At 36.7% G+C, this 23,869-nt stretch overlaps 1 protein-coding gene across 2 annotated transcripts in view; it reads left to right on the forward strand.

Annotated features, from left to right (window-relative positions):
- The first annotated feature begins 7,584 nt into the window (after positions 1 to 7,584).
- PEX6 (peroxin 6) overlaps positions 7,585 to 23,869 on the forward strand; it is a 74,553-nt gene continuing 58,268 nt past the window's right edge. For both annotated transcript variants that reach the window (XM_089453321.1, XM_089453320.1), the window contains exons 1-7: positions 7,585 to 8,795; positions 12,006 to 12,719; positions 12,893 to 13,136; positions 13,287 to 13,428; positions 14,010 to 14,196; positions 14,322 to 14,513; positions 14,626 to 14,919. In XM_089453321.1, the coding sequence (XP_089309447.1) occupies positions 8,478 to 8,795; positions 12,006 to 12,719; positions 12,893 to 13,136; positions 13,287 to 13,428; positions 14,010 to 14,196; positions 14,322 to 14,513; positions 14,626 to 14,919 (2,091 nt within the window). In that variant the 5' untranslated portion in view covers positions 7,585 to 8,477. The remainder of the gene's footprint in view (positions 8,796 to 12,005; positions 12,720 to 12,892; positions 13,137 to 13,286; positions 13,429 to 14,009; positions 14,197 to 14,321; positions 14,514 to 14,625; positions 14,920 to 23,869) is intronic.

Raw genomic sequence — 23,869 nt, forward strand, 5'->3', positions numbered from 1 at the left:
TGCAAAAGATCCCAATTCAAGCAATATTGTCAGAAATTGAAGAGGAAGGAAAAATCATATTGGAACCTGGAGCAGTCACAGAAACAAGAACCCGACAGCTACGAAATCGATCAATTTCAGAGTATTTCATCAAGTGGAAGAACTTACCCGCTGAATATTCCACATGGGAGGACAAGAATTTTATACAGAAGCATCAAGAACTACTCAAGCATTGAGGACAACACTTTTTGAAGGAGAGGGGCATGTTAGGCCCCTATACTACTAGTGTAACCCCCTATTGTTGTTAGTATAACCCACTTATTATATTGATGTACACATGTAGTGCCCATATTGTTACTATTGTGCCACATAGAAGCCCACTATTGTTATTATTGTGCCCTTACATTATTATTGTTATGTCGGCTCTGATTATGTTATAACCCCTTAGACTCCTATATATAGAAAGGAGGTCTTTTCATTTGTATCATCCAAGAATTGTTCATTTATGTAATGTAAAGGAGGTTGCCCCCTCGAAGAGGCTGAATTCTAAGGCGTTGATCTATCTTTTCTATCTTTTCTTGAGCTGGTTTCATAACAAGGTTAATCTCACAAGTTGCTTGAATCAATTAGCATAATCATTTGATTGCAATGCTAGAAAGACTTGAATTGGCCATCGAAAAGGGCCTTCTTGAAGCTCTATGGCCTCATAGTATTTTGTTGTGGCTTGCAACAAGCCATGGCATCTTGATGTAGGCCTATAACATCCAAGCCCACAATCCACAAACACAAACACCCATGTGTGTGCGTGTGTGTTTCATAAAAGCCAAAGTTTCACATTACTTTGATGGATCTTATCTAGAAACACCATATATTTGTGGTGCTCATGGAATATTGTTTCTAAATCAAAATCATCATGTTCAAGTATGCAACTAGGTAGGATACAAATAACAAAGTTGAATTATTTTCCTTATGGTTATTTCTAAAATATGTAATTGAGAATGGGATTAAAAGGTTTTAGGTGATGGGGGAATCCAAATTTTCTCATGGATTATGTTAATGGAAAATAAAACATTTAAAATATGGTATTAAGTCCAATTATGCATAGGGTTTATGAGTTAAAAAGACAATTTCTTAAAAAAATATCTTTTACTCACATTTATAAAGAATTCAATACCCTAATTTTCCATGATGAAATTGGTAGACAAGATGCTCTTAGGAAGTAGTGCAAGAGCATCTTAGTTGAAATCCAAGTGGTGACATTTTTCTACGAAGATCTCATCAATCACTTCTTCCTATGCAACAATATATGTTCATGTGTGTGTGTGTGTGTGTGTATACAATTGGGTAAAAGTGCCAATTGAGACACTCATGAAATTTGACCTGCATTGAGTTATAGTAGAGTTATATGATAGGGTGTGATTTTCCCTGCCTCAATGACTCATATTTATGCATAACCAACATCCAATACTTTATGCCATAACCATTAAACTAATGGCATTGTTTGGCAACAAGCCATAATATACACAATAATCATAGGCAAGGATTCATAAGGGTAAACTTGCAATCTACATAATATTGATAACATCAAGCAATTACCCATACCCTTCAAACATACAATCCCTCTTCCAAAATGTCATCTTAATCTATGTTATTCTACTACTAATAGAGGGACATTTACATAACAGTGACAATAAGAACAATTTTCTTGACTTTTAAGAACGTAGACTTGCCTTACAATAAATTATAATTGGCTTTCTAATGAGTCAAAACCTAACCCATAGAATGATCATTCTTACACAAGCACAATGTTATTAGTGCAACTAATTCACTACAAAGTTGTAGCATTCACGCTAGATCTCCTAGGCAATACAACCCTGAAGCACTCTTTAAGACTTACATGCATTAAGTGTTGTACATGATTTATAAAGATAAATATCCTCCATTTAAGAGATTCACTCCAATGTTAATAATGGCTTTGCTTTCATGGATAATGCATCGTTGTAATTAAGGATAACGCATGACTATAGTCAAGATGGTAACACTTCAAGGTTGTAGATATAAGTTCAAATATGCAAGCAAACTACCAAATCCATAAATTCTTAACGATTCCATTTTGATGGCACATCTTATTGAATGAAAACATGGTTTGATAAAACAAATTGATGGAATGTAAATTTTAGTACATAAATTAGGACTTATTTGAATAAAAATTGCACAACAAGCTAAATAAGGGTGAGTGGTTTTCCACCCAATTGTAGGCACAATTGTACATAATACTTTTATAGTTGGCCACATTATAACTAGATCATGATACAATAAGGGTGATTTTTAGTAACTCTTATCAAATATGGGAAATTATAGCCTCTTAATAATGTTGAAAATATTACCAACACTGAGAGGGGGGGTGAATTAGTATTGAAAACTTTTAACAATTGTTTAAAACTTCAAAGACAACATGCAAATAATACTTATAAAAAACACATTAATTTATGCACAAAACTTATCTTAAATAGTTTTAATGTTTACAAATACCAACTTGAAGGAGGCTACAACCCCCTAGTTTACCGACACCTACTAGAAGGAGGCACCAACCCCCTAATTTATAGGCTTTAACTTGAGTGAAGCTACAACTCCCTTGCCTTGCACCACGCTGCCACCCTTGCTTTAATAAAAAGAAATAAAGACTCTTGCACCATGGATATTGGCCCTCTCACATACACTGAATAAGAGAAAAAACTTCAACAATACTTGTTGTCCATTGTTGTTATATATTAGACCTTATTAATTAGCCAAAACATACTCCAAAAGATCTTCAAGATAGGTGTCCTCAATCCAAGTGAAATTGCCTTCTTCCAATAACTGAAATCACCCTTAAAATGGCTTAGTCTGCTCCAAATATGGCTGTGGCCACATGTTGTCCAAGGTGCAGACCTATAACAGCTTGCGGCTAGTCACTAAAAAGGGTTAGGCCCCTCCAACTCTTTCACCTCCAATATGGATTTACCTTGCTCTTAAAAGTTGTTCCCTTCAAGAGAAACAACTTAGTCTGCAATATAGTGATGAAATACTCCAATCCAAGCTACTCTAAGGTTATTTTTCTCCTCCCAATAAATCATCCCCATAAGATAGTCCTCAAAGAAGTCTAAAATAAGCCAAAAACCCCTTAAACATGTGCCAACAATGTTCCCCAAGAAAATCACTTCCAAACAACTCTTCTTGACTTCTATTTCATGAGATATGAACCTTAGAAAACCTTCTTCTCCTCACTTCTTTAAATAGACCTGAATTTCTTAAGCGAAGTACTTAAATGCCTACCTATATATAAAGCTCTTTGGACTGAAGGGGTGCATATCTTTGAAAGGGTGCGACTCTTCAAATTATTTTTGTGGGTTGACTTGACTTTTGGGGAAATAACATATAAACTTAAAAAAATCATTTCTCCTCAACTGTGAGGAGTTAGAGGAAGTGTCATATAACATTGGAAAGGTCTCAAAGTAAGCTTCCAAACCATCTATGTCATGCTTCCATGTGAGCTAGGTGAGTGGACTAAAAATGCATTCAAAGAAAGGGTATCACGTTCTATTTTTCTTGGACAACCTTTGAATTAATGACAACTTCTTTCAACAATTTCCCTTTTGTCATTGATGGAAACCAATATACTCCCCCCTGTGATCATGTTCCCACTATCTCCATTCTTCCTAGTCTTTCTCTCCCCCTTTATCATCAATGGAAAATATTGATTCTTCTCTTTGGGGTTGCTCCTTTTGAACTTATGGCGCTCAATAGTACTTCACCTTTATTTTTTGTCTTCTTATCCTTTCCTTCCTTGTTATCCTTGGAGTTCTTTTGCATGGCTTCAATATTATTTCTCTCCTTTTTGTCTATGATGTATATGTTATTTGATCTTCTTATTACTATTGCAACCAATCTTCCTGAGTCTTCTTCTCTGATTTCACATCTTCAAGAATCAAACATGAGATTGTATCCTTGATCACATATTTTGCTAACACTAAGGAGATTATGCTTCAAATATTCAACTAGTAAAACATTTGTTGCTTTTACATTTTAACTTCCAAGACTTACTACACCCTTTCCAAGTATCTTGATAGAAGAATCATTTCCAAACGTAGCACTGCCACTTTTTCTTTTTCCCAAACTAATGAATTTGTTTTGGTCCCCAGTCATGTGTGTTGAGCACTCACTATCTAGGTGCCATTCGTCTTCTTTATTTTCAGCAAGGAATGCTAGTTTGCAATCTTCCTTCTTTTTCTTTTCCCATATTGTAGTTGGTTTCTATTTCTTATGATAGAAGCATCTTCTTTTATATTTTTGCAATCTTGTGCCTTGTGAGCAAGATTATTGCATTTGTAGCATACAATGTTTTGATCAATTAGTGGATCAAATGGATTGTACTTTATATTAACAAATCCATTAACATTTCCAGGTCTATGGTTGTCTTTTGTAATCCATAATCATTTGTGTCTCTTGTATAGAGGTTTCTTGCATTGATTTTACAATGAATTGCCTTAAGTCCAAAGTTTCTACAAGAATAAAAGTGACCAAGAAAAATATACCTAGTAGGAATGGACCTTATTGGTGGCTCATTTTTCTTGAATTTTGATCTTCTATTCCAGCGACGATGACATGTTCATGTTGTTCTTCAACTCCTTTTTTTTTTCTTTCACCTCTCAAAGAATTGGCATAACTTCTAGACTTTCCTTCATCTTCCCTTACTGGTGGTTTTGCGTTGCTATCATAACCAAGTCTTGTCTTATCCATAGGTGATCTTTGTTTGTTGGTCATTTCATTTAATCTTTCAATACTTCTTTCAAATTTCAAGTAATCATTCAACTTTTTTATTGTCAACATTAGATCCTTTCTTGTGTGATCCAATTTTCATTTCAATTCCTGATCATCTTTGGGTTTATCTTACTTCTCCTTCAAACTGTTAATTGTCTTTTCAAGCTCGTGATTTTCTCTTAACATCTTTTTAGTTGGCATTTCAGTTCTCTGCTTTTGTTTATGAGCTTGATATTTTCTTCTTCAACATACTTCATTTTTTCTTCAAGATTCTCTTCATCTTCCTGTTCAATTTTTATATCATCTTTGATTCCCCAAAAGGTGTCTAGTTCCATATTTGTTTCTTCTACACCAAACTTAATTGTATTGTTTACGAACTGTTCTTTAAAATCAATATCATTTGTTTCAAAAGTTTTATGGTCGCCATTCTAGGTTTCTTTCGTTATGAAGAGAACTTCCTTTACATCGTCGCCTTCTCCGTCACATTCATTTGAAGAACTGTCATCCTCTTTGGAGTAAAGACTCTTTTTCTTGTAGAACCTTTTCTTTTCTTCAAAAGGACATCTCTTAGAATAGTGTCCTATTCTACCACAATTGAAACATTTAAAGGATAACTTACTTTTGTATCTTTTGGTTCCCCTTTTGAGCTTCCTTAAGAAATTTTCTTCTTCTTCATTTAATTCATCATTTGGTATTCCTTCTACCCTGTGTTCTTTGTTCATTTTCTTCTTAGAGGCTTTAAAGGCTACTTCTCTATTTGATTGTCCATATTCTATATCTGTTCTCATTTCATATGCTGTGAGGGTGCCATGTAGTTCATCCATTGTCATTTTGGTCAAATATTTGGTTTCTTATATGGAAGATACCTTGGCATCATATCTCAAAGGAAGTGGTCTCAACACTTTCTATACAATCAAATATTTTTGGGCTTTTTCTCCTAATCCTTTGATAACATTGGCAACTTCATCTACTTTGAGTAAATAGGTTGCAATATCTTTTGATTCATTCATTTTCAGATTTTCAAACTATGCTTTGTGTCATTGAAGCTTGACCTGTTTGACCTTTTGATATCCTTCATAAAGACTTTTAAGTTTATCCTAAACCTCTTTAGTTGTGTTGCACCCCATCACCTTGGTCTTAATGGTTTTTGACAATCCACATGTGATAGCATGATGAGCCTTTGAATTACAACTAAATAATTTCTTCTCATCAGGATCAGTTAGAGGATTTTTTGGAACTTTGTAGCCATTAACAATAGAGAGCCAAACATCCACTCCTAAAGCCTTCAAGTAAATTTCCATGTTATTGCTCCATAATGCATAATCATTTCCATCAAACCCCTTAATTGTATTTGGAGAGAGGCCTTCCATTTTTATTGAGAAACCAAGTGTTAGAAGATAATGATTGATTTCTCTTGATAATTATTTGTGAATGTTTTTTGGCTTCTTATTAAATTTTATTTTCTCTTCATCAAATAATCACCAAAACATAAAGATCACAAAAAGACAAAGAACACAAGAAATTAGTTTCCAAGCCAGGGCGAAACCCCATAAGGGGGAAAACCCAAAAATCCTATTCTTATAGAATCAAATCAAAGTGAGATATCCAAGACCCAAAACCAAGACAAAGATTGTCACAAAGTTCCCAAGTTAGCCCTCCTCCAAGTCGCCTCTAATCAAGTCAAAGTTAACAAAGTCAATGTTGGTCAAATCTTTGAAATTCTTGGTCAAACCAAAGAAACTTTACTCCTGCAATAAAGGTTGAATTTTGGCCCTGTAACAACCTATGAAAATCACATGTGTGGACAGATTTAGGGTAGAAATAGTTCATCTTCTCTCTTCTTTGACTTCACTCTCTCTCCTTTGACTTTTGCTGATTTTTCTTCTTCTTCTTGCATAGAAATCGATGATGTTGATTGATTGATGAATGGTCTCCAAATTGATTGAGTTGCCTTGTATATATATAAGTCCAGTAGGGTCGAATAGCTGCCCCTAGAGTCGACTTATACAAGGAGGGCTGACTTGGTCTTGTGGAAGACATTTCGACTCTTTGACTCAAAATAAAAATAAATTTTCTTTTTCTTACAAGAAGTCCAAATGGGACTTGACTCATTCACATTTCTTTTAACTCCCAATAAATTCTCTTTTGACTCAATTGAACCTATAAGCATGAAGAACATGCTTTGACTTAAGTAAAATAGCAATGATGAATATAATAAATGGATATGATAAATACATCAATGATACATTTGAATTATAATATGAAAATCGAAGGGCCTGGAGTATGCCCTAAAACTGCTTCTGCTTGGCTAAGAGCTCGTCTTCCTCGGACGTAAGGAAACAGGTTAACGGCCCAAGACCCAGAGGCATCTGGCAGGAGTGAAAGCCTGCTCCCTTACGGACCACCAACGGGTTATTTCAGGTGGCGTGGTTTTCCTTGATAACAGTGATGTGTCAACTGACATTTGCGGATAGCAGCCAGAGATGGCTGTCCTCACTGTTGGTTTGACAAACTGAGTTTGATAGGTTTTTCCACCTTTTGAAAAAAAAAAAAAAAAAAAAAAAAATATGAAAATCGAAACTAGTTACATTTCCAACCTCCCTCTTAGCTAGGGAGGTATTCATAATGGCACAACATGTTGGATAAAATGTACATGAAAATACTAAATGATTAAGAAATGTTAAAAGATATTTGGGTACCCAAGTTTTTCATCACGTGTTCAAATTCGGGAGAACGGACGAAAGTACCTTCCAATCGGGAAAAATATAAGAAATAAGAAATAAGACAGGGAAAAATATAAGAAATAGCACAGACCATCTAAACTCCGTGTGAAAGGGTATGGGAGTAATCGAAATAGAGAAAAGCCAGTGGGGAATCTGGGGATAATGCATAGTTTGTAAGGGAAAGTGATGCAGATGCGGGCTGTTACGTTCCTGCTAGTTAGAAATCATGACAGCCTATCCCTATTTTGGGATTCTGCCAACCATGACAAATTGTCAGAGAAATATATAAAAAGATTCGCACCTTTGGAGCATTCATTCATACATGCAATGGCATTTGAATGAGAGCATTTGTGCTGTTTGCAGGGCAGTTTGATATTTTGCTCCTACACAGCAGCTATTGTAATGACAGGCCTGGATTTTGAAACCTGTCTCTTTGGTTCCTTTCTGGGATTTTTGTTGCATTTTTTTAATATTGATTCCATCGAACAGGATGAACAATTGAGAACTTGATTTGGGGTTGTGTTAAACTTTGGCGGATTTCAGGTCACAATAGCCAAACGTTATTTTTCATACAAATTTTACTCATCAATCAACAAATATTGATCTATTGCCTTCTCAGCTGCAACAACAATCACAGAACAATCCACTATTCAAGTTTCGATCTCGTGATCTACTTTTGTGGGTATAGTACTGCTAATCATTCGGAGCTAACGGCTGTCACTTAATAAAGAAAATATAATCAAGAGTTCTTTGTTACTCCGGAGGTTTGAACCCACTGCTCAGTCCATAACCTCCTGAGATTCTAAGCTAAGGCTATCGAAACTTAGAGCTAAAGCTACAGAATCGAAGAATGATGTACCGAAGGCCGTTCTGAGAGGGTTATTGCAATTGATGTATGAAAGGTGGGAAAGAAATGAGCGTAAACAGGATAGGGAAAGGAGCATATAGAGCCTAAATCTGGCTGAGGCATTGACAATGGATGGAAGAAAGAAGCCTCTGATATTGGCTAGCACCGCTGAAGTTGTTAATTCCGTCTTGCTTTCTGGAGAACATGATGGTGAGCCGGGTGCCCAAGCAGATTCGTTATCTAATTACTCGAGATTTTGCTCCATGCGTCTCTCTGCGGGGCTTCTGCATCTCCCTAGGGATGTGAAAGATGGTTCTGAATTAAATGGCAGTTTACAAGAATTGTTGTGCAAGCGTGGTGGGAAGGAAGCACCTTACGATGATGCAGCTATTGTGGGATTGGCATCAAGTACACTAAGGGAGTTATCTCTGACTTCTGGTTCATGGGTAGGGCATTTCTCTTAGTTTTCATTTTTATTATTTAATTTGAAGTTATTATCAACAATTCCCTAATAGCCAGCTGAGTAGAAAGTTTTTCACATATATCTTCATGTACATTAAGGAAGTTATCTCTGACTTCTGGTTCATGGGTAGGGACATTTCTCTTAGTTTTCCCTAATAGCTGATATTTGAGTGGAAAGTTATTCACAGATACCTTCACACACAATGTGTTTTAATCCATGAAACACCATCTCAGGATCTACCTTTGACATAGCCAAACCTGGACAGTAGCGTCTGTCGTTTCTCATGGCACATAGAGACAAACCAATGACTTTCGGGTGCTCACTTCCCCTCGGGAGTAAAGTGATTCGGGGAGTGGCCCTGGTCACCGTGACCGCTATGAGCAAAATCCTGACCAAGTGAACCATGATAATTAAAACATTAGCCACTGATGTAGATCACCCAAACCACGGTTGGAACAGTAATGCCTAATAATCGCGGAGTTACGTTTGAGCGCTAAGCTATACCAGCTCAAAATCAAAAGAGTAACAAACTCAAAATTCTTACACACATGACTGGAAGGAAAACATTAGACTTCTCTTTATAGAGTACATAGAAAATTGTTATTACATCAACATACTCTTTTTCATGCTTAACCAAGCAAGTAGGGCAAGCGCATGAGATCTAGCTCTGACATCTAACATGTCACAATTTTTCTCAAGGAACTCTAATGAGCTGAACATTGAATAACTACTAGAACTGAAATTTTTTCAATTCTCGATTGTTTTTCTTGAGGCAATTGTTCGAACATTTGGGTACAATTTTTTCACTACAGGAAGCGTAAGCATAAGATGACCATTTTGTAAACCTGACTCTAATCGTACAATTTTTGATCTTAGATAAGATAAGATAAGATAATTATATGTATGTCCAACTAATGACCACAAAGTAGGTCGAAGGGACTGTTGAGTACAATGATGTCCATAAAATACGGAACCAAATGGTCTCCTATAAAAAATACAATGAATGAATATAAAAGGTACAATGCAGGAACATAAAAGATACAATGTATGGAATGCCCTGACGAAAAGGATCAGAACATCTCTCCTAACATCCGAGACTGACTGAAGAGCACTGAAAAAATTCCACAAAGTTTGCTGGCCTGATGAAGGGTCAGTGGGAGGTATGGACTGTCCACTAACTCGTTGTCTAGGGGAGTTTGTGCACTGCTGAGATCTGGAGGACCTAGTCCGTCTCCTAGGGACAGATCTGAGACGGTTTAGCTGCTGAGGTCTCGTGTGGCAGGGTGAGGTCCCATGGATCCTCACTGGTTTAGAGTCTGGATATGAAACGGTATCAGTCATTCTCTTTGTGCCCTTGTCTGAAAGTAGTACCCTGAAAAATGTCATGACTGTGTGGGTCTGGTCTGAAGAATTGTTTTACATTTACTCACATATTTTCTTTTTTTTGATAACTGCAAGGAATATTTTCTTTCACAGAATTGACAAGATTACAAATTACTTTTACAGATATCGAGAATCCATTTTGGTGTATGATATTTGGTCTGATTGTCTTTTATTTTTTGGCTCCTTACCTATTATCACAACAGACCAATTTCTTTCATGATTCTGGACATGGGTGTAACACCCTGTATTTATGAGATCAATTCTAAATTAGAACTAGACTTATATTCCATAAATTCAACTTTGAACTTGCATGCATTAACTATCTACTACTAACAAAAATGGATGGTGTGATTACATTCTTTATATTCATACTTTTGTCAGAGGTTGGGCCACTTTAGTCTTTGCATTCTGTCCCGAGGGATCTTTGGTGATTGCTTCTTTCATCTTCTGGATTCCTTCCTTGTGTTGCAAATAATTTATTGTTATGCTATGGTCTGCCATGTGCTTGTATCATATGAAGTCTCTTCTCTCCATGCATGGCTCATCATCCTCTGCAAAAATATTATCAGCGTGCCCGTTCCTTTTCTCTCTGTAGATGAGAGAGCAGATCTCCCCCTTCAAGGTCACATTACTCTCCCCCAGCTCATCCAGCAGTTCATTCACAAACCCAACCATGATGTCCTTGACTGCCCAATGTGTTTCAAATTTTCATTTGCTTCTCTGTACGCAGACCTCTATGCCTTTCCATTGCCTGGGTCCTCAAGACCTCTGTGCCATCGTATTACCTGGGTTATAGAATGAACCACAATGGTGCTGTAACATACCCCCTACTATCCCCAATTCCCGACTAAGGTTAGTAGGAGGTGAGGTAGTTACTATGAATACCCGACTCCCATTATCACATTATGGAAATGGGGTCTAAATTTTTTTGATCTTTTTCAAATTTCAACCATATCAAAACTTAAATTGGTTAACATCGTTGCATTCGTCTCGTCGAGACCTTTCCAACAATATAAACTTTGCTCCAATCTGACCCCCGGATCAAAGATATGGTCGATTAAAGTCTTGGCCAAACAGTTTGTGCCACATCATCAACCTGTGGCCCTGCCACATGGCGCCCCAGTCGGCCACTCACTGCCACATGGCAGTGTTACCTTAGCTGCCGACCCGCCATGCCTCCTTTAATCTCCTGGTTCCAAATTCCAGGGCAGCCTTCATCTTTCCAGTGATGGCTCCTGCATCCTTTTTTGGAAAATTTACAACTTCCCGCATTAGCCTGCCACTGAAACTTCCAACTTGTGAGAAGACAGGTTTCATGACTGCAATAACTTAACCAATAACAAGAAATTCTTATGCCGCTGGTGATACTTCATTCCACTTCTCCCAGTAGTAATTGGCATGAGTTGTTCATCAGTAGTCTATTTGGTGTTAGTTTGGATTGCATTGCCATGAGCCTGATCCATATTACTCTTGTCATAGTGATTAATGAGGTTTATGACTCTGTGTCATGTTCCCTGTTACGAGTTCCTGACTGCCTGTTAAACCCATGGGGCACCAATGTACAGTTTCCTTGCTTTTCTGAAAATAAACAGTGACCACTAACTATCCCTTTAATGTAATTCTAGGATGTTCTTAGTTGTGCATGTTGAATTAGCATAATAAGGTAATAGGTTTATATGTTTTCATCTCTTCTCCTTCTGGGTACTTTTGTATTTTTTTGTGACTTGTCAGATTATATGAATGTATCCCAGCATTGAACTTGTCTGTGAATCTGTTGGAGGATGCTAAACCTTTTTTAAATGGATATCAGGTGATTGTGAAGGATGTCCATACTAATGTGGGGAGGCTTGCAAGAGTCTTTGTTTTGGATCCTCCAGACAAAAAATCTATTGAATTCCACAAATCACAGAGAGTACTATGTTCTCAGCTGGCATGCTTGAAGCATATGGGCCTTCTGTCAGCTTACTGTTTGTCTGAAGATTATGCTTTAGCCATTGATCCACAGGTGGCGTATCTCTCACCTCAACTGGCCTTTAATATTGGGCTACATTTAGCATGCCTGAAAACCCTCATAGGACGTGGTAAAGGATCTTTTGCTTCTCTATTCTCTGAAAGTGTTTCTGCTGAAAATAAGGCTCTAAATGCAACTGCTGAAGTGGAAATCATTCCGTTTACTGTTCTTCATCAATCAACAAATCCAGTCCTGCCTAGACCCCTGAATCATAATTTTGAGGGTTCTCAACCTATTATGCCTAGATATGCTTCACACTTAAGAATATCTTTTGTAAAAATACCTTCTAGTGGAGTTCTTGATGGTTTAAAGAGCAGCATCTATTCTCTAGAAGCAAAAGAACGCCAAGAAATGATAGATACTGCCTTACATGATTATTTCAAAGTTGACAGAGTTCTCGCAAGGGGTGACATTTTTTCTATCCAGCTTGATTGGAACTGCAAATCAGAGATTTGCAGTCACTGTAACAAGAAGACAGCAGCAGATGCTTCAGATGATATCATCTATTTTAAGGTAGTTCATTTTTTTTCCATGCTTTTGTTCTCAAATAAGAGGGCTAGCAATTTTAACATGCATTCACAAAAGGCTGGATTGATGCTTTCAATTTTGGCAATGCCCCTTTAAGTTGTGATTCTTATAACGGTTTGACATCGTAAATGGCTGTTTTGGGTTTTTCTTATCCTTAGGTGATGGCTATGGAACCCTTGAATGAAGCTATTCTCTGTGTTAACTGCAATCAAACTGCCCTTGTACTTGGTGGCAGTGTACCTTCACAAGTGCCTCCTGCTTTCATGGCTATTGGAGGTGCAGAATGCACACCTTTGCAAGAGGATATAGCTCGACATTTGGCATCTTTGCTGGCACCTTGTTTACATCCTTCTGCATTTTCATATAAATTTAAGATGACAGTGCTCTTGCATGGTCCCCAAGGTAACACTTTGTACAATTTGTTTGTGTTTTATAGCCTCTGATGTTTGAATACTTTTCTTTTCTCAAGGATAATGTCTTACATCATGAAATCTATGGGCATTCAAGGGATAAGGTCTCTTTAATTCTTACCATCTTTATTGATTATGGCAGGCTGCGGTAAACGCACTGTTGTCAGACAGGTTGCAAGGAGCTTAGGTCTTCATGTTGTTGAATATAATTGTTATGATCTTCTGGGAGCTTCAGAAAAAAAGACATCTGTTGCTCTTGGTCAAGCATTTAATACTGCTCAGAGGTGATCTTTGTTATCCTTTTAAGTTTTACGACATGTCCTTTGAAGAATTATAAGGCTTAGGTTTTCTGGAAAACCTTTTCTCTCTTGCCTTTGCGCTGGAATTCTTACCAAGATCTTGCATAGACACGTTTCTTTACATTGAGAAATGTTGCATTTGTAGGCTGGTTTTATGGTTCCCTTGGTAAAATAACGGTCTTCAATTGCTGTCTTTTTATTGATTAAAGCCATAAAAGTGTAGAAGCTGGTTTTCAGAAAATTGGAATCTGTCATTTAAATTATAGTAGTTTGTGGTAAATAAACATTTTTACCACAGTGACATCTCGATTGCATCTGTTGATATCTTCATGGATATCTTCTAATTATTCTAGTGGTTACCTTTTTTTTAACCATTATAAGCACAACGGAGCTTAGTAACATGAGTCTGTTTTAACTGTTAATTTATACTAATTCTGAATATCTAATGATGTTGTTTGTAGCTATGTTCCTTTCTCTAAATACCTAAATATATATTACTAGATACAGACGTAAGAGGATTGTGAATGACACGTACAATTTCTTATCTTGTTGTGATGCATAAACAGATATGCTCCTGTTATTCTTCTGTTACGCCGTTTTAATGCCTTAGGAAAGTCTTCAGCAAGTGGAAATACGTCATCTGATCAGATTGGGTCTGCCTCTCAAGTTGCTTCTGTTCTTCACCAATTTACTCAAGCTCACTTGAATAAGCAAGGAGATGATGTTGATGCCGTTGAAATGAACGATGCACTTGTAAGACATCTTTGATATCACACTTTTTGTTCAAGTGGGCTGTTCTGTTTATTTTTTCTAGGCTTAGCTGCTACTATATGAGAAGGCATTTTTCAGCAATATTTTTATAGTTTACTTTGATGCAGATTACATCTAAAACATGGGGATTGAAAGAAGGTCTATTATTTCTAGTTGCAGCAGCCGACAGTACTGAGGATATCACATCCTCTATTAGGCGTTGCTTCAGTCATGAGATAAGTATGGGGGCTCCTACAGAGACACAGCGGAACAAATTGCTCTGTCATTCTGTTCACAGTGTGGCAACTGGTTCTGACAATGTGAGGAATCAAAAACTGGTTATCCTTTTACTGTTTCTTTTCTTTTGGATATCTAATATCTGTGATTCTTATTGTACTTGTATCTGATGAATTTATATTTTGTTGCTAGCAGGATAGTATTAACCTTGTATTGAAGGACATTGCTGGACAAACTTCAGGATTCATGCCTAGGGACATTCGAGCCATAATCGCTGATGCAGGAGCATGCTTGGTTTCGAGAATCATGGAAAAGGATAAGAAAAATGAACTGGATGAAAATACACAAAGCCTTGATGTGAGGCCTAATGCTATGGATAACAGAAATGAAGACTCAAACACAGAAGTACATTCCTTGTGTAAGGAAGACTTCGAAAAAGCATTAGACCGAATGAAGAAGAGAACCGCATCAGCTTTGGGGACACCAAAAGTAAGACAACAAACTCAACTAAGCTGGAAATGTTTTCATTTACATTCTCTAGTATTCAATGAGAATAAAACCAGCATAAAGCTATCTCAAATCCAGATCTATCATGTGTTGAGAGGAATCAAATCCCTTAAGGTGCAAACGTTTATACAAATTTTACACTCTAAAAAAGGTTTGCACCTCAAGGGATTTGATCACTCTTGGCACATGATAGGTTTGGAGTTAAGATGGATCTATGCTGGTTCTTAGTATGTGTATATATGCGATGTTTCAACTCCATATTGAGCACAGATTAAATTGAACACCACATTATTGAAATGTTTTAACCATAAGAAATCTCTTACTTTCAATTGTTATATGTGTGTGTGTTACATGTCAACTCCATATTGAGCATGGAAGGAGTTACACATCTCCCTTAAACTTAGCACAACGCCATTAAAATGGTTTAACCGTTTGCACCTTAAGGGATTTGATTCCTCTCAGCACATGATAGATCTGGATTTGAGATGGATCTATGGTGGTTCTTAGTGTGTGTATATATGCGATGTGTCAACTCCATATTGAGCACAAATTAAATTGAACACCGCACTATTCAAATGTTTTAACCATAAGAAATCTCTTACTTTCAATTGTTATATATATATATATATATATGCCACATGTCAACTCCATATTGAGCATAGAAGGAATTACACATCTCCCTTAACTTAGCACAATGTTATTAAAATGTTTTAACTATAAGAAATCTTTTACTTTCAATTGATTTATATATATGTATATAGAGCAAGTTAATATTGAAATTTTTACTTAATGTGAACATTGAAATATTTTTTTCTTATTAATATTTTTTTTTTAAATGTTAGCTGTCAATTCCATATTTATGTTTGACAAATTTATAATATTATTATTTATAATAATTATAACTTTTGGCAAATAATATAAGCTTTATTTCATCAAAGCATTTTATCATTACCTATGTTGCATTAGTTCTTGGAATGGGGGAACATTGGGAACTTGGGTACGGGTGTTCGGAATGGCTAGAGGTTTCCCCAAAATTTACAGGAAATGGTTAACTGGGAGCGGTAATATTATTTAATAAAAAATAGAAAAATATAAAAACAATTTTTTCTTTTAATTATATAATTTAAATTTCTTATATTTTTGAAACTTTTAATATAATAATATTCAAACATTAAAATCACTTTAACATTTTAATTCATTATATGAATATCAAATTCAAAACTGAAAATTTGAAAATATAAATGATTCAAGGGACACTTTTGAATTTAAGAAACATAGCGAAAATCAAAGAACTCATCATATTAATATTCACATTGCTAGCATGCCCAATGCAGTACATAATTAAAAAAATAGCAAATGCCTAAAGTGGCAAAGTAATACATGGTCCAAAAATGCTCAAAGGCCAAAATATAACATTAAAGTTGAAGATGATCATAAAGTGCAATCTTTGGCATCAAGACTATCCATAGGCTTGAGCCTTGCTAGGCACTCCAATTCCATCATCACTATCATCAATACCAAAATCACCTGCAATGCTATCCAAAGCTCTGCTAACTAAACCTGCATCTGGTGAAGGATTATCCTCATCATCATCAATCTGAGAAGCATCCTTAGCATCAACATCCCATCTTGCTACCGGGCTCTGTAAATGCTAAGGTAGCTTCCTTGAGCGAAGTCGAAGACTACTATGCATATAAACGAATTTCTCCGCTCTCTTAGAGGTAAGCCTATTCCTTTTAACAAAGTGAATGAAACTATAAGTGGACCAATTCCTTTCAGCCGCCTATGAACTAGAAACTTGAGATAGCAACCATGAGGTAAGATTTTAAAGCTCTTGGGCTTTTCCCCATACATTCTCCACCATCCAATGGGATTCTTTTGTGCATAAATCTTGATGTCCACCCTTGCATCTTGAGAGAATGTGGAAGGGTTTAAGGTACCAAAATCAATAAATTGTTCCTGCATTACATTTGCTTCATTAGGTGTATATATTTTGCTTATGGCATCAAGAAAGCATTGTTTCACTTCTTCATCATCAATGGGTAGAACTTTGTTTGGTCTCTCCATATCCACTTTGGATTAAGGGCATAAGCAGCCATGTGAAGAGAGGTATTGAGTTTGATCCATCTCTCCCCTATTATCTTGTGAATTTCATTGAAGAACTCTAAAGAGGGGTTTCTGTCCCAAATGATCTACCATGCTATCAATATATTCATAAACTTCTCCAAGGGTGGGGGAATCAACAGCTGCATAACTAATCAACTCCACAATTGGAGCTGTGAAAGAAACAACATATTTACAATCAGACCACCAATCATCATTGAGAAGTTGCTCTCTTATCTTCTTTGCCTACACTGATTTAGATTCAGACCATGCTTTCCACTCTTGAGAAACAACAGTGGCTTGTAAGGGTGCATGCACCTCAACCATACGTTGAAGAAGAATGAAGTATGTAGCATATCTTGTTTCTGCAGGTTTCAAAAACCTCTTCCCTGAATACATCCTATAGACTGCTAAAGAGGCATGGTGGTTGCAAATGCACATTTGTGCATCTCTTCCATCTAAAATAAGTTTTGCAATCCAAGATATTTTGCCAATGTCTTTGAGGACATTGTTCAAGGCATGTACACAACAAGGAGTCCAAAAGATATGCCTATATCTACTTTGAACCATCAAACTCATTGCTTTGTAAACAGGTGCTGCATTTGTGATTACATGTACTACATTTGAAGGACCAAGCTCATCAATTGCTTCTTTCAATACTTCAAACATGAAGGTAGCATCCTTTAGTTTCCCACTACAATCAATTGCTCTTAAAAAATAGGGCCCAACTAGAGATGTAACAATAATATTCAACAATGGCCTTTGTTGAATGTCTGTCCAACTATCCATGATTATTGAACATCCTGAATAAATCCAAGATTGTTTAAGGGGGCCCATAAGCCCCTATGTTCTTGTCACACCCTTATCTAACAATGATGTCCTCATTTTGTTGTAATTTGGAGGTGCATATCTTGGCCTAGAAAATATGATTTTTTGCACCATTTCTTTGTAATGGGGAGAACGGGTAGCATTAAATGAAATTCCATTTGCCATAAAAAAATCAGCAATAGCATCATCAACCTCATCCCTATGTAATACATTGTAGATTTTGGAAATTTGTTCCTGAGCAAAACTAGTAGGCCTCTTATTACTCTCAAAAGTGTTGAAATATATAACTAGGTTCAGTCTTGATAATGACAAATGTAATCATGTTTTTATATATTTGATGTAAAGAGAAAAATAAATTTATTATTGTTATTCTGGAGGCATGGGTTTCATGCTCAAGGGAAATTTATTTTTAGGTCAAGCACCCATTGAGTGCTTATAGGGCTTGTCATTGAGTCCACAAGTCAATTGAATCATTGTCATGTATGCAAGACCCTTTGGGCATGTTACATATTGCAAAATTTTTTTATTTGAGTAAAAAATAGAGTTAAAGACCCTCCAAGACCTTGTCAAGGGGCTAGCAACATGTCGGTCTACATAAAGGGACAAGTCGGCCTAAAGATAGCAATTTGTACCGCTCAAAAGCCTATAGATAAGGAGGAACTCAACCTCATTTGGACACACACTCAAGCAAGTTCAATCTCCTCAAGATAGAAGCTGGAAAATGTCGAAAAAGAAGAAGAAGAGCAAAGATCAAAGTTTTGGGCCTCTCTCTCTCTCTCTTGTGTTAGGGTTTCTACAATTGCTGGGCAAGTTGAAGTGCTGGAAAGTTGTGCAAGTCAAAGTTGCAGAAGAATCTGCTGCGTCAAAGTTTTAGAGAAATTGCTGGATCGAAGTTGCAGAAGAAACTGTTGGGTCAAAGTTCTAGAAGAATCTGCTAGGTCGAAGTTGCAAAAGAATTTGCTAGGGTCGAAGTTGTTGAAGTTAGAATTGCTGGAAAAAAAGTTCATCAAGGAGAAACATTGACTTGGTCTTGGTCAAGGGTCACAGGTCTTGGAATTGGTCAATTGAAGTTCTATAAGAAGAGAAGAGTTCTTGTGGGTTTTCCTCTCAAAAGGAGAGGTTTTGGCCTTAGATGATTGCCTACATATTCTGTCCTATTGTCTCATTGATTTTATTGTTTGGTGGCTGTTTGATGATAGAGAACACTAATAATAATCAAGTGAAAGAAGAAGCTAATTAAGTTAAGTAAAAATACACCACAAGCAATTATCAAAGTAAGAGAAATCACCTAATCTAGCTGCCCTAGATTTCTCAACATGGCATCGAAGCTAAGGTGACAAGACAAGGAAAGGTAGCTTAAAGAAAGATTCAAAAGAAGTATCAAGAAAGATCAAAGATATTGAATAGGACATCGGGAAGAGATACACAAGGGCCGAGCACAAGGAATATCGAAGAAGACCTCAAAACCATAGCTAACCAAAGAAGGGTTTCTCACTTGAAAGCATTGTTGGGAAGCTCGCACATCATCATCAAAGAAGATCTCAAGGACCCTACCTCAAAAGAAGACTACACATTGAAGCATCTTGAAGTCTCTACATCCAAGGGAAGCATGAAGAAGCTTTGCCATCATCATTAAGGTGATCTCCCTCCCTTTGAGTCAAGGATCACTATCAAAGCATACTTGAAGGAAGACTTCTTCGTCAAGAAGACATCTTATATTATCAACATCATCAAGGAAGGCATCAAGTTTAAGATTTCATTATCAAGAAATATCTTCACTTGACAAATACCTCTATATTTGTGTCTGAATCGGCTATCAAAATGTCTTCATTTTGCAAGGAAAGCAACAAGTTGGTTGGGTCAACAAACTATCTTGCATGGAAAAAGAGGACAAATTTGATCCTCATAGAAAATGAAGTCATTGGTCATGTTAAGGGTTTAATTGTCGAACCGCCAAAAGAGGCTCAATCTCTAGCAAAATACATGAAGGGGGAAATAAGGGCTCAAAGAATCCTTATAGAATCAATCAAGGATTCTCTCATCCCATATGTAGCGAAATCAGAAAAGTCAAAAGGCATCTATGACAAACTGGTAGAATTATTTTCGTATAGGAGAAGTAATATCATTGAGAACTGAGCTCTACAAGATGAAGATATCAAAAGAAGAAGGAATAGCCTCATACTTTATGAGGGCGTAAAATATATGTGGCCAACTACAAGAGTTAGGAGAAATAATGTCCGATAAAGAAATGACCACCGTGGTGCTCAATGCACTACCTGATGAATGGGGCAACTTCATATCAAACATCTATGGAAAGAAGGAAGCCACCCCATTCAGTGAACTCTGGTCATTGTGTAAGATTGAAGAAACTAGGTTAAAAGCAAAAAGTGATGTGGGACCAAGTGAACAAGTTCAAGCATTTGCTACCATGGCTAAGAGAAAAGGAAAGTTTGGTCCTCTGAAAAAGAAGAAGATCGATATGTCAAAGATCCAATGCTATGGATGTCACGGGCACTACAAGAGAAATTGTCCTAAACTCAATAAGGACAACAACAAAAGAGGAAGGGAAGAAGCCCATGTCACTGAAGAAGAGGAAGAAGCTGAAAAGAAGAAATCAAAGGAGGAAGTGAAAGATCTCTACTACCACTGAGATAATCTCCTTCATTATGTTCTTTTTCAGTTTTCATGAAAGATAGCTATCATGGTAGAAAGCATTATAAGAATGATAGGATGCATCATATTAGAAGATGGCATACAAGAGATCGTAACATCATTATAGAAGCTTGAAAAAGATAGCTGAAGTAGAAGTCTACATGGTTGTAGAAGTCATCATAAAAGGAAGTAACTCTTGGTAGTCTCATTGAAAGCATAAGTAATACTTATGGGTAGAAGAAATTGATCTAGCATAGAATTCATCATGCATCATCTCCATTAGGAAGGAGCATTTGTTGGATAAAGATAATCAAGATCCTCCTTTGAAATCTTCATTAGAAGGTTCACCTCACTTGGAAGAAGCAAGTGTCTTGCTGATCATTTCACCTTATGTGAAACCCATTGTTTAGAAGGATGATGGTATGATGACAAAGGAGTGCAGCATGTCAAAATGGTTGAAGTACATTCAATCAAGGAAAGGAAGTTGCTGAAGGCAGTCTAGATGACCAAAAGGAGAAAATGTTGAAATATGTAACTAGGTTCAGTCTTCATAATGACATACTTAATCATGATTTTATGTATTTAATGTAGTGAGAAAAATAAATTTGTTATTGTTTTCTTGAGGCATGGGTTTCATGCTCAAGAGGAATTTATTTTTTTAGGTCAAGCTCCCATTGAGAGCTTCTAGGGCTTATGAGTCATTGTCATGTATGAAAGACCCATTTGGGCATGTTACATATTGTAAAAAGAATTTATTTGAGTCAAAGTCAAATCAAAGAACCCTCTAAGTCCAAGTCATGGTGCAATATTCAAGTCGGCCTAAAAGGAGCAATTCGACCCAATGAAAAGCCTATATAAAGGAGACCTCGACCTCACTTAGAGGAGACACTTCATTCACACAAGTTCGATCATAAAAAAAGAGTGCAAAGGAGAAGAGGACAAAGGAGGAAGAGACAATTGAGTTTTTGGGATTGTTTCTGGGTTACTTCTCTCCACACGTGCAAAGGAATTAGGGTTCATGTTGTTGCAGTAAAGCCGAGTTGCAAAAGTGAATTTAGGTCATCAAGAAGAGCTACTTTGGACGTTGAATTCTATAGGAGAGAGAATCTACCGAAGCGAAGGAGAAAGGAATAAGATCACACCATCATTTCTCACACGTTCAAGGGTTAGGGTTTTTGCAAAAACTTTTTTTGGGCAGATCAAAGTTGCAGAAGAATCTGCTGGGGAGGTCGAAAATTGCAAAAGAAGCAGCTGGAAGTCTGAATTGTAGAATGCTGGAAGCAAGATTTGACTTGGCCTTGGAGGGTCTTGGGCAAGGGTCATAAGTCTTGGAATTTTTCAATTGAAGGTCTATAAGAAGAGAGAATTCTGGTGGGTTTTCCTCTCAAGTTGGAGAGGTTTTTGCCCTGGATGATCACCTACATCTTGTGTCCTATTGTCTCATTGTTCTTTATGTTTTGGTCGCTATTTGATGATAGAGAACACTAATTATAATAAAGGAAAGAAGAAAGTAAATCAATAAAAATAAAAATACATCCAAGCAGTTATCAAACAAAAGAGAAATCACCTACTCTTGTTGCCTCTAGATTTCTCAACATGGTATTAGAGCTAAGGTGACAAGTCAAGGAAGGGCAGCTTAAAGAAGGACACTCAAGGACCGAAGCACTACAAGATCATCAAGAGCGTTAATCATCAAAAGGGACCTCTCATCTCAAAGGCACTACAAGGACAAGGTTTACATCATCATGTTGAAGGAAGTTACTAAAGAAGACCAAAAAACCCTAGTTTGTTCAAAGAAGGATTCTACACTTGAAGCATTCTTGGGGACCTCGCACAATCATTACTTCAAGGAGGAGAAGACCTCAAAAACCCTACCTCCACTAAAAGGACTTTGAAGCATCTTGAAGCTTACACATCCAAGGGAAGTAGGAGAAGGCATTGTCATCGTCATCAGGGAACCATGGTGATCACCCCTCTTTGAAGGATCACTTTTGAAGGAAGACATCTTCATCAAGAAGACATCTTCTATTATCATCATCATTATCAAAATCAATAAGGCATTAAGTTGAAGATATTGTCATCAAGGAGTATCTTCACAAGTAAGTATTTTTATGTCCACATCTGAATCTATCAAAATAACCTCATTTTGCAAGGAAAACAACAAATTGGTTCGGTCATCAAACTTTCTTGCATGGAAGAAGAGGATTGATTTGATCCTCATAGAAATGAAGTCGTTGATCATGTTAAGGGTTCAATTACTAAACTTCTAAAGGAAGAAGCTCAAGCATGCAAAGTATATGAAAGGGGAAGTAAGGGCTCAAAGGATTGTTATAGAATCCATCAAAGATCCCCTCATTCCATATGTATCAAAATTGGAGACGTCAAAAGAGATGAATGAGAAGTTAGTAGAATTGTTCTCCGTAAGTACTGTTGGAGAAGTGATATCATTAAGACAAGAACTCTACAAGATGAAGATATCAAAAGAAGATGGAATAACCTCATAGTTTATGAGGGTGTCAGAAATAAAGACTGACTACAAGAGTGGGGAGAAATAACGTTTGATAAGGAAATGACCACCATAGTGTTCATTGCACTATCAGAGGAATCGGGTAACTTTACATCAAGAATCTATGGAAAGAAGGAAGCTACCCCATTCAATGAACTTTGGTCATTATGCAAAATTGAAGAAACCAGGTTGAAGGCAAAAAGCGATATAGGATCAAATGAGCAAACACAAACATTTGCTGCCATGGCTAAGAGAAAAGGGAAGTTTGGGAAGTTTGGTCCTTAGAAAAAGAAGAAGAATATGGCAAAGGTCTAGTGCTGTGGTTATCAAGAATATGGGCACTACAAGAGATATTGTCTTAAGTTGAAGAAGGACAACAACAAAAGAGGAAGGGAAGAAGCCCATATCACTGAAGAAGTGGAAGAAGCTGAAAAGAAGAAATGAAAGGAGGAAGTAAAGGATTTCTACTATGATTGAGATAATCTTCTCCAAGTTCTTTTCAGTTTAGTAAAATATAACTATCATGGTAGGAAACATTAGAAGCATTATAGGATGCATCATTTTAGGAGATGGCATCATAAAAACAAGAGCTCAAGACATCATCATAAGAAGTTTGAAAGATTGTTGAAGTAGAAGTCAATGGCAGTCATGATTAGAAGGAAGGAGCTCTTGGTAACCTCATTGAAAGCATAAGTAGTACTTATGGGTAGAAGAAAGTCATCCAGTGTAGAGCTCATCATACATATTAGTAAGGAGCATTTGCAAGACGAGGATAAACAAAATCCTCTGTTGGAATTGTTGCACCTATTTTGTCACAAGTCCAAGGAAGCAGTTGTACAAAAT

The sequence above is a fragment of the Pinus tabuliformis genome, chromosome X (assembly GCF_031772625.1).
Source record: "Pinus tabuliformis cultivar Carrire ecotype Pingquan chromosome X, CPIR1, whole genome shotgun sequence".
NCBI classification, from domain to species: domain Eukaryota; kingdom Viridiplantae; phylum Streptophyta; class Pinopsida; order Pinales; family Pinaceae; genus Pinus; species Pinus tabuliformis.